The sequence below is a fragment of the Hirundo rustica genome, chromosome 4 (assembly GCF_015227805.2).
Source record: "Hirundo rustica isolate bHirRus1 chromosome 4, bHirRus1.pri.v3, whole genome shotgun sequence".
Lineage (NCBI taxonomy): Eukaryota > Metazoa > Chordata > Aves > Passeriformes > Hirundinidae > Hirundo > Hirundo rustica.
In genome coordinates, this window is record NC_053453.1 from 24,824,470 (window position 1) to 24,840,470 (window position 16,001).

The 16,001-nt window shown below is 41.2% G+C and overlaps 1 protein-coding gene across 1 annotated transcript in view; it reads right to left on the bottom strand.

Annotated features, from left to right (window-relative positions):
* Window positions 1–12,350, bottom strand: part of CAPZA2 (capping actin protein of muscle Z-line subunit alpha 2) — a 32,001-nt gene extending 19,651 nt beyond the window's left edge. Inside the window, exon 1 of the mRNA XM_040061977.2 lies at window positions 12,278–12,350. Coding sequence (XP_039917911.1) covers window positions 12,278–12,316 — 39 coding nt within the window. The 5' untranslated portion in view covers window positions 12,317–12,350. The remainder of the gene's footprint in view (window positions 1–12,277) is intronic.
* Between the last annotated feature and the right edge of the window lie 3,651 nt (window positions 12,351–16,001).

Consider the following 16,001-nt stretch of genomic DNA (forward strand, 5'->3'; position numbering starts at 1 on the left):
ATTTTGGATTGCAGACAGCCTTCATCTGCTACCTTGAATACCTACCATGAGAACTCCTCTTTACATGTAAACATGAATTTGCATTATACTGAGATAAATGCCACAGAGCTCATTTTTCTCAAAAGACACAAAGAGGCAAGAGCATCTTCTTCTATGGCTACTTATTAATGCAACTTGGATTGTCTCCTTTGAATTTTAAGAATGTAAACTTATCTGCGTTACCAACATTATCCGAACAAATCCGCACACTCCTCTAACTCTTGCTGAAGTCAAGGCACCATACTCAGCTCAATGTTCAAGCCAAAATAATATAAAGAATGTGAAATAAAGCCAACCTCCAATATTATTAAAGCACTTATGAAGGAGAAGGGCAAGGAAGGCTCCAAGGTTCTATCACAAGCACATTTTATCAAATGACCAATTGTGTGGGTTTTGGCTGGGGCAGCACTAGTTTTCTTAACAGTCACTGGTAAGAGACTGTGTTTTGGATTGTGCTGAACACAGTGTTGATAATAGCTGTTTTTGTTGTTGCTGAGCAGAGCTTACACAGAGCCAAGGCCTCTTCTGCGTCTCCTGCTCACACACTGACAAGGACACTGGGGGTGCCTGGGAGGAGACGCAGCCAGGACAGGTGACCCCAGCTGACCAAGGGATATTCCACACCATATCAAATCATGCTTAGTATGTAAAGTGTGGGGAACAAGAAGGAAGGGCTGGAGATTTTGGAGTGATGGCATTTAACTTTCCAATTCACCATTACATATGATGGGGCTCTGCTCTCCTGGAGACTGCTGAACAGCTGCTTGCCCATGGATAGCAGTTAATTAATTCCCTGTTTAGCTTTGCTTGCATTCACACCTTTTGCTTTCCTTATAAAATTCTTTCATTTTTATCTCAACCCATGAGTTTTCCCACTTTTACCCTTCCGATTCTCTCCCTGATCCCACTGGTGGGGCAGTGACTGAGTGGCTGTGTGGGGCTTGGTGGCTGCCTGGATTTAAACCATGATGCCAATTAACAGGGTCAGGGATCAGCCCTGAAAAGCAAGTATTTAGTTGTGTGATTTCAGCATGACTATCACCGGGCTGACTCCCAGCTCAAGATGAAGGAACATCATTGATTCCTCGACTTGAGGTGATCAGGACTGCTTACCCCTGCCAAAGCCAGGTTAGTTCTGGGTGAGCAGAGAAACAAGACTTAGAGACACCTGGAGTTGTGAAATAACAGGTCCATCAGTTTTGGGCAGGCAGCAGCTAGAGAAGCAAAATTAAGCAAAACACGGGTGCCCAAAATGCACCCTGAATGACCACATGCTTTAAACTGGTAACATCTGTAAGGGGATACATTAGGTCTATACTAAAACTATACCACTACCTCATTTTCAGCTGTTTTGGCATCATAAATCTGGTTTTGCTTTTTTTTTTTTTTCAGTATCAGTTAAAACTATTCTTATCAGTCAGATGAGCTACACTCTAAGTAATATTCATTAAAAAGCACTCAGTAGTAACAGATGTCCTTAGGACAGAGCAACCTAGACATTACTTTTTAAAAACATTTTACAAGTAAATTCAATTTCTCACTGATAGTTTTTTCAGTGTGAAAATTCATCACAGATGACACATTTTAGAGAATAGATAAAAGCAATCATGCAAATTTGCAATGAATACCTCATCAAGTATAAAGTATATTCATGTCTACAAAAGCAAAAAAATCTAATGTGTTTTCAGAAGTTGAGTGTGTCAGCTAAGACACTCTGTATTTTGCTAACCTGCATTTGTGAAGCCAATTTAGAAGTAATCCACTTTCCTTCAGCAGTTAAACTGAATTAACTTCTCTGTGATGAGTATCTGATAAAGCCATTATTTCCCCAATATATACATACAGGAAGCCCACATAAAAAATTAAATCCTGCAGTCTCACTTAACACATCAGAACTGAAAAGCACTTACAGATTTATTGCCACTGAATTTTTCCAGAAATAAATGCTCTAAAGGGAGCTTCTGTTTTGAAACCCAGACTAATACCGAAGGATAAATGAATACACTTCCATGAGCCTCTAGGAGAGTAATATCTCCCCTTTTTGGCTGCAAAAAGCCTCTGGCTCAGCTATCACTTGGGGAAGCACAATTAAAACAACTGGATAGTCCATATAAAATATGATGTTCATGGGCAACTAAAAAAAAAAAAGATAAATTAAAAATGCACATAACTTGTAATACAAAGTGACAGGCAAAAAGCTAAACTGCTCTTTAGTCAAACTGAGATAGGAAGTTGTATCTGCTGAAAACAAGTTTAAAGAAAACCAATCAGGTGCATTACAGTTGCAACCAATGCTGATTATTCAACGCATTGAGACTTCTAAAAATCGATTTGAGCAAGCCAAAACAGAAACATCACAATATCTTAAGAATCCAAACGACAAAACCTTTTTCCATTCAAGAGAACTGCACCTTTACACACAGTACAAGAAATTTATACGTGTATCAGCAAGTAACAAAAAATTGTTACAGTTCAGTCTTCCTTCAGAAAACTCAAATACATAAAATACCTGGAGTTTCTCCACTTCTTACTGTAGTTACTCCCAAAACACTACTAAGTTTAAGACAGTGTTTTATTGATGTAGATTTGATTTCCAGACAGTTTTCAGCTTCAAGTCTTCAGAGTGGCAAGAAACTATAAATTTCAGACTTCACTAATCCAGAACATCTGATCACTGGTGGTTTACAGAACACCAGCTTTTACCACAAGCCTATGTAAGGAACCATGCATTTTCTATATTAAATTTCCTGAATGCAAAACCCCCTGATCTGTATATGTTTTTATAAACCGTGTCTTTATGCAGGTTTCAGCATTAATTTGGACAAATTACACAGAAGCTGAGAGCAAGTTTAAAAAAGAAGTATGAAAATGACTTCTGAAACACTGAGAAGAGAAACATTCCCTGCTGCAGCCCCTCTCTTTATCCAGTTTTCACATTTACACCACCCTCAGTCTTGCTTAAATTGAAGCCTGCTCTCAGTAGGTAAGAGCTAGCAAGATTTACTTTCACAATTCAAGTGAAGCCAAATGCTACCCATCACATCAGTTAAAAGTTTATCAAACCTACAAGCTTATTGATTTTATAAAGTAAACTATTTCAATTAAGGTAAAAATTCATACAGAGAAGCCTAGCAAAAGAGAAAACTACAGGACTGTTGTATGTGATGAACATGATTATTAGGCATTATGCATCATTCTTTATTCTGCTAGAGATTAAAACAGTTGGTCTATCAACAAATGCTTACACTCAGTTACAACAATATTTGCAACTTTCAGACTACGCAGGCAAAGAGCGAGGTATTAATGTACAGAATGGTGGCAGAATTTATGCTAAATCTATATTTTTTCCATACTTCTGCCTTTATTTCACCATTTCATTTTTCTCAATGCATGATACCCATCACATACATAGAGAAATCCTACTTCTCTATCTTTTCCAGCCCAAGACATTCTGAAGTTTATTTTATTTTTAAGAAGTTATACATAGCAGCTTCAAATGCCCCGAGATCACTCTTCCTGTTCTGGCACAGGAGAGGCGACACTGGTTGGAGAAGCCCGACCTTGTGTGCTGCGTGTGCCTATATATGGTCAAGGAGTACGTGCTCCCACTGCAGGGCTCCGCAGTGCCACTGTCAGCTCCGCCAAGCAGCTCGCTCCTCGGACTCTGCTAAGGTGCATCTAACAGTAACAGAGACATTAAAATTCTCCTTCCTCCGTTTTTCTTTCCCCCCTTTTAACTCGACTGAAACACAGTTATTTCACAGTTATATTTGCTAGGCACCCGGACGGCCCACTCTTTCAATCAACATCCATGTTGGCACAAAAAAACATGTTATAGGCAGGATGCTGTGAAACCACATACTCACCCTCACTCCTTTCCTACACATCCCTTATTTTAAATTCAGAAATTCAGCTGTGAACTCTCTGCAGCAGAGAGACCCACCCCTTCCTCTACATTCATAACAGATTAAAGTTCATTGCTCCACAGCAATAAAAACGAAATAGTGGAACAGATACTAAAAGCCCTTTTAAACTAAGAAATTGCATGAAAATTTGGGAGAGGGGGGAAAAAGGATGAAGAGGGAGGACATGCAAAAGATTCCCACAATTTCCACTCAAAGACAATTTTGTTGCTAATCACAGGGGGAAAAAAAGAGCTTCCCAAAGTTACTTTTATCACTGTTACAGTAGGCTCAAAGCACTGTACACAGTGCATTTACATCCTGGATTCCTGGGGGTACCCTTGCTACCTTACAATACACAATAAATCTTCCACTCACAGAAACGTGTGTTTGGTAAAACAAAGATAGTGACATATCACATGCAGAAGGGAGGCCCAGGAACAGCAGAGTCTAGAAAGCTCTGTTCTCAGGCATGCCTTCTGTGTAGTTCTTGTGGAAAGCCTGTCTGCTGGTAACTAAACAAATGGGTTTGTCTTGACCCACTTTATTTACAGGTAGCTACAGGGTTTTCTCACAATTAGCTCATAGTCACATAAATATTAACACAGACTGATGGAAATGAGGCAAGTTTGAATTCTCTCAAGATCCGTAAGTCACACTCAAGGGATACTTCTTGTACTCACTGAAGTAATACTGGTCACAACACCTAGTTTTATTTAGTTCTGAGTTTGATTCAAACTTGTGATTCTGAGTTCAGCTTGAGCTGTACCATTATTTTTCAATATGCAGCTTTGTTGTTCCTTATAAAGCCAAACTGCTCTGATATCTACCACTCAAAATGAATTTTGCATTGACATACATAACACATCAAGGAGCACAGTCTAAGGTTCAAATACTTGCAAGATACAATGTTTGATGCTCTTTCCAAACATCAACATAGTTTTTGATTTTGTAAACCCTTCAGTGTTTAAAGGAAATGTAACTGGCCTGCTCTTTGGATAGCTAGATATTTCGTAGTACCGGCTCCAATTGTTCATTAAATCTTTAGGTTAGATGCTTCCCAGGATGTTACACCAGTAGTTTTACAAACTCCTATGTATCATCAGTGCTCACCAACTTCTCTGAGTATTCAGACAAGCAAACTGATCTAGCTAAAGAATAGCTTTAGAAGGTGGCAAGAAGATAGCAAACAATTCAGCTATAAAAGAGCTATTACCCCATGTCAGCAGCAAACTGCCTTCACAGCATCTCATGAAACCTCACCATCCCCACGAGTATAACTTCAAAGAGCAAAACAGAACCCCAAAACATGCATCATCTCACACAAACATGGAACAGTGGCAGTGACTCTGGTAGAAAGGGAATGAAGATAAAAGTAGTGTTGCAACCGCCTTCCTACCAAGCTCAACTGAAAATTCACTGTAGTATCCAATTCACTTCTGCTTCTAGAAGAGCTAAGGAAACAAACCCTTAAAAATGTGGTGCTGTGGCACAGGAAAGGAGGGGCACATTCCATACCTATGGCTTTGACTGAACAGACATTTCCTTAATTGTAATGCCTATAGCTGCATTTCATCTGGAGAACGTGTGTTTTCCTCAATTATTTTTAATACACAAGTATTTAAGAGTATGTAACAGTACCAGCAGTTACCAGTGATGCAAAAAGAAAATCTTAAACAACGCGTGGTAATTTAGCTGCATTCTTTCTACCTGATGACCTGACTTGAATGATGAGATTTATTTTCACAAAATAATCACTTTGAAAGGTGGTAGATGCTTCACTGTAGGGCCATTCAGCAGAAGAGTATCTAAATATCATAAAAGTCTCCATTTTAAAATCACTTTACACACTACATCATATTAAGAAGTAATAAAAAACCCCAAACTCAAAAGAGGACTCCTGAAAGTCATTGTATCAGGATAGCACAGATAGCAAAAAGGAACATGAAAGCAATGGATGTTACTTGGGTAATACACAAGACTAACAATAAAAAAAAATTACAGAAGATTAATGTCCCCCATGTTATTCTGCAGTTACATTTATTACTCCTGAGTATATAAAATTGGAAACCTTTTATTAGATATATTTTTATACAGCTATTTATGTGTATAATGTATATACTTATATACAACTATTTATAATTATACATAAATATATACAATACCAGCCGAGCAACTGTATACTTGGTTTATGGATCAGATAGACAGCAGATAAGCAGCATTAAAAAATTATTTCCTTGCAAAAGTCATTCACTGAAATGAAAACTGAAAAAGTAGTAAAATTTTGCATTTCACGAAAAGCAAAAGCATTAACTTTTATTTGAGAAGAAAATGATATAAGAAATGGCTAACTAAGACTTCACAAAGAAAGAAACACACATCTCCCACATAAAAACCCAAGATGTCCTGTTACAGGAACATCAGTACACAGGATCCTCAGCTGCAGCATCGAGGCCTCTCTTTCTCAGCAGTCTTTACAAAGTCGCATCCACTGGAAGCTGAAAAGCACTTGGTTCATATTTGTAAAGTATTCTTCTACTACAAAGTCCAAGTTTTTAAGGTGATTCTTGCTCCTACCCCAAGATCATTTGTTACAATGAGATACTTCAAGGACATTAAGCCCAGATTCAATAGCAGTGGGGAAAGAAAAGGAACATAACAGAGCTTGCTCTATGAAAATTGATAGAAAAAGGTACCATCCTAACTTTTACATCTCCCCCTCCAAATTTCAGTGTCTTAACATTCTCTCTCAAAGTTACCTATTCAAGGTTTTACTGCCTTCTGTCAAGTTAAGAAAGTATTTGAAGTAGTTTACATTTCAGAAGTCTTTTTACTCAAGGATTAAAAAAGTAATTGCCACATGCTCAAAAACCTGCTTTCATTTCTCAACAAGCATTTTAAACATCCTTACATCCCACTTCCAGAACCTGAAAGTGAATAGTATACAGGACTGCCTACAAAAAATACATGGGTTTGCTAAATAATGCAGCTAAAACCCTTTTCCTATTCTTTTCTGACTGCCAAAATTGGAACCAACAAAAAACAGAGTTTCACAGAACTGTAGGTTGAAGACTGCACTGGTAGGCAATAGAACGATATCTATTATATCATAAATTAATGTCTCCATTTTCATCACTTATTTGCCAAGAACTTGTTCTATTACTCCATTTTTGCTTCAATTTGTTTCTCTTATCTACTTGAACTGTGAGGTTTCCTAGGTAGCAAGCTTCTGCAAGAAGTTTTGAGACTACAAAGACAGCAAGAAGGGGCTTTTGATGGTCCCAAGGTGCCACTGCATTATGAGTACTCCCTGACATGGTAAAACTCACTTCCCAAAGGGTGCCTGATTTCTTCAAACTAGTACGAAGGAAAGAATATATGAAAGTTTTAGAAATCACTGATCTTTTATTTATAATGACAGGTTTCATTTGTATTCAGCTTAAAGTGTTGTCAAAAACAATTTTGCTTTGCACAGTAACTTACTATGGAGGTACACACTGAAAGAGAAGCAGCAATGTACACAAGTTGCAACTATTATAAATTAGGAAAATTTCTGACTGTAGGCTTAGACAAACATTGCAACACCTTACACAGACAGCCAGTACAGTCTCTGTCCCTGGAGATACCCAAAACTCAAAGGGCAAGTCCCTAAGCAGCCTTATCTAAGCTGGCCCATTTTGACTAAGCAGCATTTGAGTTACCTTCAGAAATTTCTTCCAGCCAGTATGACTGTAGAAGTAAATGAAGTTATTATCTAGTTACACATACAGTATATGATTGCTTCTTCAGACAGCATTTAGCACCTTCCCAAGAAAGTGATTAAAATATCTATTCTGTCCTTCAATCTCAATGGTATGGCTGCATTTTTAGTTAAAAAAAAAAAAGCCTAACTCAAGACAACACACTACCTTCACATACATTTTCATGTCCTTGAAAAGGACATGAAAATCTTAAATTCTGGAAGGCCACCAATATTCAAAATTACATGTCAGTCTGAAAAGCACTCCTAACTTCCTCATTCTTACTAAAGAATCTCATCAAAATGTTATCAAGAAGACTTGCAAGACTTTAAGCTTTATAGATTACAGTGCAATTATACCCAGAAAAGGTTATTCAAATGCAGCTCCTACTCATCTACAGTCTCCAAGTTCATTTGACACAATTCTGAAAGTCAGAATTCTAAATCTTTTCAAAATGAATGATGTAGAGCACAAGAATTGCTTTAACACTTGTAAATTAGAAAAGTAACATTTTTTCTGTCAAAAATTCTGCTAATGCTTTCAAAGCAGTTTTAGGAAAAAGGTTTATATCTGCATTGAGAAAAGTAGCTGAGCCTCCCACATTGGTGGGCTTGTATATGTAAGTGCAATCTGCTGCCAATGTATTACACTATAAAGACAACATTACAGGTGAGAAATTCATTTTATGGGCAAGACTTTTCATTCCAAAGCACTGACATAAGAAATGTATTTCCCTTAATCTGACAAAACTACGCTGCAGAGTTTAGTTTATTAGGTAAATCAGGTGTCAAAACCACAAATCTAAGAAGTTACAAAATTACCCAATGCACCAGAAAATACCTGGAAGCCATCCAGGCTCACTTGCACAAATGGGACTACTTCCTTATTATTAGAGAAGTTTTCTTCTATTCACACTGCTAATTCCCATCTTTCTGAACAAGTGAAACTATTGAGATATAAGTTTACTGAAAGAGGTGTAGTTCCTTTTTGAAAAAAATATGTTTGACAATTCCCATATTTATTATGTTCAGCATTTTAAAGAATGCACGAGCTAATTTAGTATTAAAGACTTCATGTGTTATCCTTTCCTCCCTGAAGGCATTCTGATTTTCTGAGGCTTTATCTCAAGTCATAGACATCTATTTAACTCCTGTGCTTTCTAGAGTCACATTAAAACCAAAACACCTCAACCAAACATACAGAAACACGTCCCTTCAAGTCACCAAAAATGGACTAGAGAACACTAGTTTCATGATTGAAATAGTTTTTGTGCTGTTTTTCATTTGTGCCATTGTTTGTAAATGAGTATTTACATTTTTACAACTTTTACAGTAAAATCAGTACCTTTCATCAATTATGGCCTATATTCATGCAGACAAATTGTACATTTAATATTCACACTAATACGCTTATTAAAATATTTTTATGTGTTTATTAGTTTGTGGAGGCTACATGTAAGAAAGCAATTTCCAGATAAACTGGAATAAAATTGAACTGCAAAAAAAAAAAAAGGTTACTAGACTTCAACAAAACTACTTCAAATAGCCTGTGTACATAAATAGGTTTTGCACTCAAAACTTGTTAAGTGACAATGCATTATCTGTAGGAAGGGTGCAGAAGTGATGACTTTGTTGCTTGGGAGTTCAGGGCTTGACGATCTCCACCTCTCACACCCATATTTAATAATAAACAAACATATTATTCAACATACCTAAAAGCTTCTGAACTTTCAGTGACCTATGTGAATAACACAACTACAAAACACTGTGGATCACAAAAGCTGTCTCCAGCACAGAAAAATTGCTGCTCCTGGATGGTAAAACCAGTAACTTTTCACTGGCAATGGTCCAACCTTAGATCTTTGGATCTACACATATCTTCCACATCTTATTTGCTACAAATAGTCCTCATATTTTTTTTTTAAAGCTTATTCAAATTTATTGCCACACTCATTGCATCATTGAAAGAAAAACAAGGTTTCAAAAATTTCTTCAAAAATGTGAATCTAAGGAACAAGACTGAGTTCAAAACCATTTATGCAATCTTGAACATTGAAATGCTGTTTCTGGTTCTTCTCCTTCCTTGCTTTTAAAGATTCTTTACCTGAACTATAACAATCTGGTTTGTCATTATTCCTATTATGCCCCTTTCTATATTCTTGATTATGCTGAACATTTCAAGTTTTATTGAACTTGAATTATGCTACAGCTAAACATAGTCATCTTAAATCTAGCAATATTAAGGCATATGGAATTGCTTACTGCCTTTGCAACACTTAAATCTTTTGATCGAACATGAAGTAAGATATGAATCAAAGACCTTTCTGAATTTGTCCTATCATTACATCACTCAATCTCCTACTTATTTGTGCTCATACATCATTATTGCAAGTCTGAGACAAAAAAAGTTATTTGGTTCACCTTCTTTCCTCCTTGAATTTTAGGAGTTTCAGAGTTTCTACTGACGTCATCTACAAAACTACATCACCACCATCATATGCATCAGCCTTCAACACTATCAGTTCTGCATCATGGGAAGAAAGTATATAAAGGAGTAATGTGGTTTATTTCTCATGAAAAATCAATGTTTGCCTCTTCACATCTACTCCTGCATTTATTTATAGTCCCAACTGGATGAGTGAGAAGGGTGTGTCTGTCAAATGCTGTCCAGCTGATTTTTTTTAAGCTCAGTAAAACTCAATACTCAAAATAACATTTTTATTGTACAATGACAGCAGAACTTAATCCACCAGAAATAAAATCTTAAGGTATCACATGTATATTGCCACATGTATATTTTTCATGAGTTTGCAGTGTTGCCCATCTTTGGTTTCTTAGACAATAAAATTAATATCAAGCTTGGAAAATTCCCCTCATACAGGACAATCAATTTTGTATGGGACTGATAGAGAAATCAATTTAAATTTACAATGGATGAGTGCTCATTCTATTCACTTACATCAAGGCAGGAAGAATCTCTATGAGTCTCTGCACTCATTTTCAGAGAAAAGAAAAAACGAAATTAGTTAGTGGAAGAAAGTTCAGAACGTTAACTCCATCAGCCACGAAAGCACAGGCAGTGCTTCCAAGATTATACAGAGACAAGATAAAACTGTCATTCTGTCGTGTATTATTTGACAGGACAAGAAGCAACAGGCACAAAATGAACCACAGGAGGTGCCATCTGAGCACAAGGAAACACTTCTTCCACCGCAACCGCAAGGGTAACCAAGCACTGCCACAGGTTGTCCAAGGAGGCTGTGGAGTCTGCATCCTGAAGGATTTTCAAAAGCCATCAGCACCTAGTACTGGGCAGCCTCCTCTAGATGACTCTACAAAATGATGTCCAAAGATCCCTTCCAATCTAAATCATTCAGTGATGGCAAAATAACTTCTAGTCAAAGTATTTTCACCATACCTTCTGGAACAATGTACCTGATTAGTGTTACTTTTATTTTCTGTAAGGGGCTAGAAAAAACGCAATTACCGCTTATACCTCTGGATCACATTACAGTACCAACAGAGAGGCACTGAAATGAGAATCAAGTAGAGGAAGGCAAAGTCTTCAAAATTCTTGGGAAGAGGATAGCAAGAGCGCTCATTCTATTCACTGTGCACCCCTAGGCATATCAGTGCATCTCTACTTATAAAACAGGATCAAACAGCAAATCTGCCTTACTGTAACCACTTAGATATTTTAGACATCCTTCTATCTTCAAATAAGTTTGAAACATCATTTATCGATACCTTCCATATTTGAGTCATCGCACAACTTCCACACTTATGAAAATATTCCTTTTTAAAGTGGAAAGTGAGCAAGAGCACACATTACATAAATGCAGGAACAGTGCACCAGCACCACGTTCACAAAACACCACACCCTAGCTTGGAAACAGGCAGCTGCCGTGAAGCTGGGTCCCACAGAAGACGACAAGGCGCAGTGATAACTGAGGTCTCACAAAACATCCTGGTCCTTTTGAGACCTTTCTGGAAAAATCTGCTTTAAATTTGAGTTTCTAACTGCCACAAAAAGAGTACATGGTACATCTCGCTAACACAGCCCCTCTGCTCCCTGACCTCACATTTCCCCAATTACTGCCTCCTAACAGGAAGCAAAACAGCCTTCCCCATGCCCACAGCTCCTTCCTCTCGTAAACCACATGTATCCCATCTCTTCCCGGAGCCTACGGGGGTGCCTGGGGACGGCAGGCCGGGTGCTTCGGAGCAGCCGGCTGGCACGGGCACGGTGCCTCGGGAACGGGAAGTGGAGGTGGGGGAAGGGAAAGCCCTTCCGCATCCCTTCTGCCTCTCCCTGCCTTCCCCGCGCCCCGCACGCCGGGCGGGGGCGGCCGCGGGGACCGGCAGAGCGACCGCCGCCCCCGCCGGGCCCCGGGCGCCGCCCCCGCCGGGCCCGCACCGTACAAGGCTCGGCGGGAGATGCGGCCGGGCCGGGCCGGCCCTGCCCCGGCCTCCCCCCGACCCTCCGCCCGCCCCTCCTGCGGCCGGGCCCGGCTGCACCGCCGCGCTGGATACAGGAGCCCCGCCGGCGCGGAGGGACGAGAGGGCGGCTCGGCGCAGCGTATCCACCCATCCCTACCTTCTCCTCGTCGGACAGCTGCTCCTCCAGGTCCGCCATCTTCCCGTCCGGCTGCGCCCGCCCCCTCCCGCTCCTCCTTCCCGGCAGGAAGGGCGGGACCCGCGCGCACTCGTGCGGAGGCGGTGCCTTGTGCGCGCGCGCGGCGGGCGGGGATCCCGGAGCGGAGCGGCGCGTGGGGAGTGGAAAATGGGAGATCCCGGAGCGGAGCGTGGGGAATGGAAAATGGGAGATCCCGGAGCGGAGCGGCGCGTGGGGGAATGGAAAATGGGAGATCCCGGAGCGGAGCGGCGCGTGGGGGAATGGAAAATGGGAGATCCCGGAGCGGAGCGTGGGGAATGGAAAATGGGAGATCCCGGAGCGGAGCGGCGCGTGGGGAATGGAAAATGGGAGATCCCGGAGCGGAGTGGCGCGTGGGGAATGGAAAATGGGAGATCCCGGAGCGGAGCGTGGGGAATGGAAAATGGGAGATCCCGGAGCGGAGCGGCGCGTGGGGGAATGAAAAATGGGGGATCCCGGAGCGGAGCGGCGCGTGGGGGAATGGAAAATGGGAGATCCCGGGGCGGCGCGTGGGGAATGGAAAATGGGAGATCCCGGAGCGGAGCGGCGCGTGGGGAATGGAAAATGGGAGATCCCGGAGTGGAGCGGCGCGTGGGGGAAAGGAAAATGGGAGATCCCGGGGCGGCGCGTGGGGAATGGAAAATGGGAGATCCCGGAGCGGAGCGGCGCGTGGGGGAATGGAAAATGGGAGATCCCGGAGTGGAGCGGCGCGTGGGGGAAAGGAAAATGGGAGATCCCGGAGCGGAGCGGCGCGTGGGGAATGGAAAATGAGACGTCCTGGAAGAGTGTGAACAGCAAATAGAGCTGTGGGCAGCCAGAAGTAAAACTCACAAAATCAGTTCGGTTGGAGAAGACCTCTGAGATCATCCAGTCCCACCCGTGAGGAACGCTACCTATTGAACTAGACCATGGCATCAGTGCTACATCCAGTTTCTTCTTAAAGAGCTCCAGGGACAGTAACCTTCCCCTCCCCCCCCCCCCCCCCTTTCACTGGGCAGCCCATTCCATATCTAACCACCCTCTCAGTGAAGAAATTCCTCCTAACATCCACAATAAACCTTCCCTTGCACAGCTTGGGGCTGTGTCCTCTTGTCCTGTCTCTGGTTGCCTGGGAGAAGAGACGGAGCCCCGCCTGTCTCCATCCTGCTTTCAGGCAGGAGGGCAATGTCCAGCTGTCAGCCCCCGCCGTGGCCGGTGCTCAGTGCGGGTCTGTGCGTGCCGGTGCTGCGGCCGAGCCCCGCGCCCCTGACAGGTGCTGGGGGAAGTTGTGGGAAGCTCATTGCTGGTTGCAATACCAGCAACTGAGAAATATGTGAAATGATTTGTACTGTGGAAGATTGGACGTGGAATGGAGTCAGTGGGAGAAAAACAAGTAGATTGGAAGTTTTTTACCTCCAGAGTGAGAATTTGTGAAGAATGTCATCCAGCAATGTGACATTGCAGGTACACAGGTGAAGAAATTGCTTCTCTGCTGTAGACTCCAGGACGGTATGGATTAATGTAGAAGAGAGATCTCTGAAGTTGGGTTTTAGAAGATAAGGTTTATTGTAAAGGATATGAGGCCTTGCTTTGAGCTGCCAGGCGCAGCTTGTGGCAAGGCCTAGGGAGGTGGGGGAAGGGAGAGGCAGGGAGAGGAAGTTCCGAGAGAGAAAAGTCCTAGGGGAAGGGTGCCAGGCAAAGAGCAAAGAGAGCATCCAGCCCCCTTGGGACCCCTTATCAGGGGGCTTCAGGGTGGGCTGGAACAGCCTTGGGCCAATGGGGTTACAGATACCTGATACTTCAAGGGAGGGTTACAGGTGTGGGATGAACCATACTTTGGGGGTGAGACAGGACATTCCATTTGACCTCTGGGTCTGGCTGCAGGTGACCTTCAGCTGGTCACATAACTGTTTTCCCAGACATCCAGTAGCTAGGACATCTCAAACATCAAAACTTACTTTCAATTCTATCTCATTTACAGGTTTCACATTCTCAGAGTCCAAGAAGTCATATTTATAGGGCTTTCTGGCTTCATCCTCCCCAACACACAGGGACTGGGGATAATGATGTGCAAGGATTGCTTCTGGACTAGTGGTTACTCTTTGGTAGCATTTAAAAATACAACTTCTTCATGTCCAACATATCCAACACAGTGTACTTGACCTCAGTTAGGATGAACGAGGAAAAGCTGATCGATGATGGGAAAATCACAGGTGTTGAGATACATCTGCATCAGCCACGGTTAGTGGTGTGAATGTTGCCAGCTTCAAGCCAAAGGATCTTGTTATGCTATGGAGTCCATCCACATCTGTCTTGCATGAGTATTCCTGCACAAATATTGTCAATGTGCAGTAGTGCAAAACATGCCTGTATCTGTAGAATTTTTCAGGGCTGTTACTCTAAATGTTGTAAAGAGTAAATGTTGTAAGACAGGTACATGAAAATGAAGGAAAGTGAAATTGGACAAAAAGTCATTTAAGCCAGATGTGTGTATTATAATGGCACACAAAAAGTCAATATATAATGAAAACATGCAAATGAAAAGAATTATAAATAAAAATAATGTATAGGTTGGACAATGTGGCTGTTTCAGTAGAAGAAAGATATAAAATACCTGAAGCCATGGAGGATAAAGATAATGGACAGTTGTGACTGGGATGCGCAAAGCAATCACACAGAGTCAATAGATTTTCGCAGGGCAGAGGGTTCCTTCGAGAGAGCTCAAGGCTGTCAAGGCGGAGAACAAGGCGGAGAGCCCTCTGCCTGTTTATTTCTTACTTTTTATACATTTGTGGGTCTGGCTGAAGATTGGCTTTTGGAGTTTTCACCTCTCAGCCAACTGGCCAGACCAGCCGTCAGTTACAATTGTTTTCAGGTTAGAAATATGCAAACAAAGGACAGAGAATGAAAAACAAAGGATTTGTTTATGTTACATATATGGGAAAAAGGTAGAAACTGCTCCTAATATTGTACAGTAGCTAAAAGGTCTGTCTCCATTTTTATGAACAATCAAAAGGCTTTAAAAAACTCAGAAAAACCAGGGTGACAGACAGTAGCGTATTTATGTCAGGAAGAAGATAAATGACAACCAAAGCTAATGTTTGATAAGACCATTGCTAGGTTTAGAGTGAAGTATAGAATAAAAAATATGCATCTAAGGGATATTAGGGTTTTGAACATTTTACATGTATTATTTGTACTCAATAATAAAAGGTAATGGTCTGTAGCAGGGAACAACGTTGTGCAGCGTTCAGTGTCATGCAACAGTATTTTACAGCTTCCACCCAGGAGTCTTAAGAGTAACTACCTGACGTGAAATGCTCCTGCTAGTTTTTAACACACCTTGGGATTTGCCAGCTAGGGGATATTGCCATGGGTGTTGCTTTATTTAATATGTATCAGGAAGATTGTTCAAAAAGGTGTTCTCTGATAAATCTGAACAGTTTTCTTCTGAGTTAATATATCCATCTGATGGATATACCATCTTTACACCAGATTTTTCTTGGAAGTTTGCTGAAACTAACACGATGAAGTGAATGATTCAGAGGAGGACGTGTAGTCATCATAGAAACTGAAGTGAATCTTCTTAATAGTACCCTCACAGGTACTTTACTGTCACCTTCGGACTTAATGGAAAATGAATAATCTTGCAGAAATAATGTGACTTTGTGACTTATTTTGTGACTGA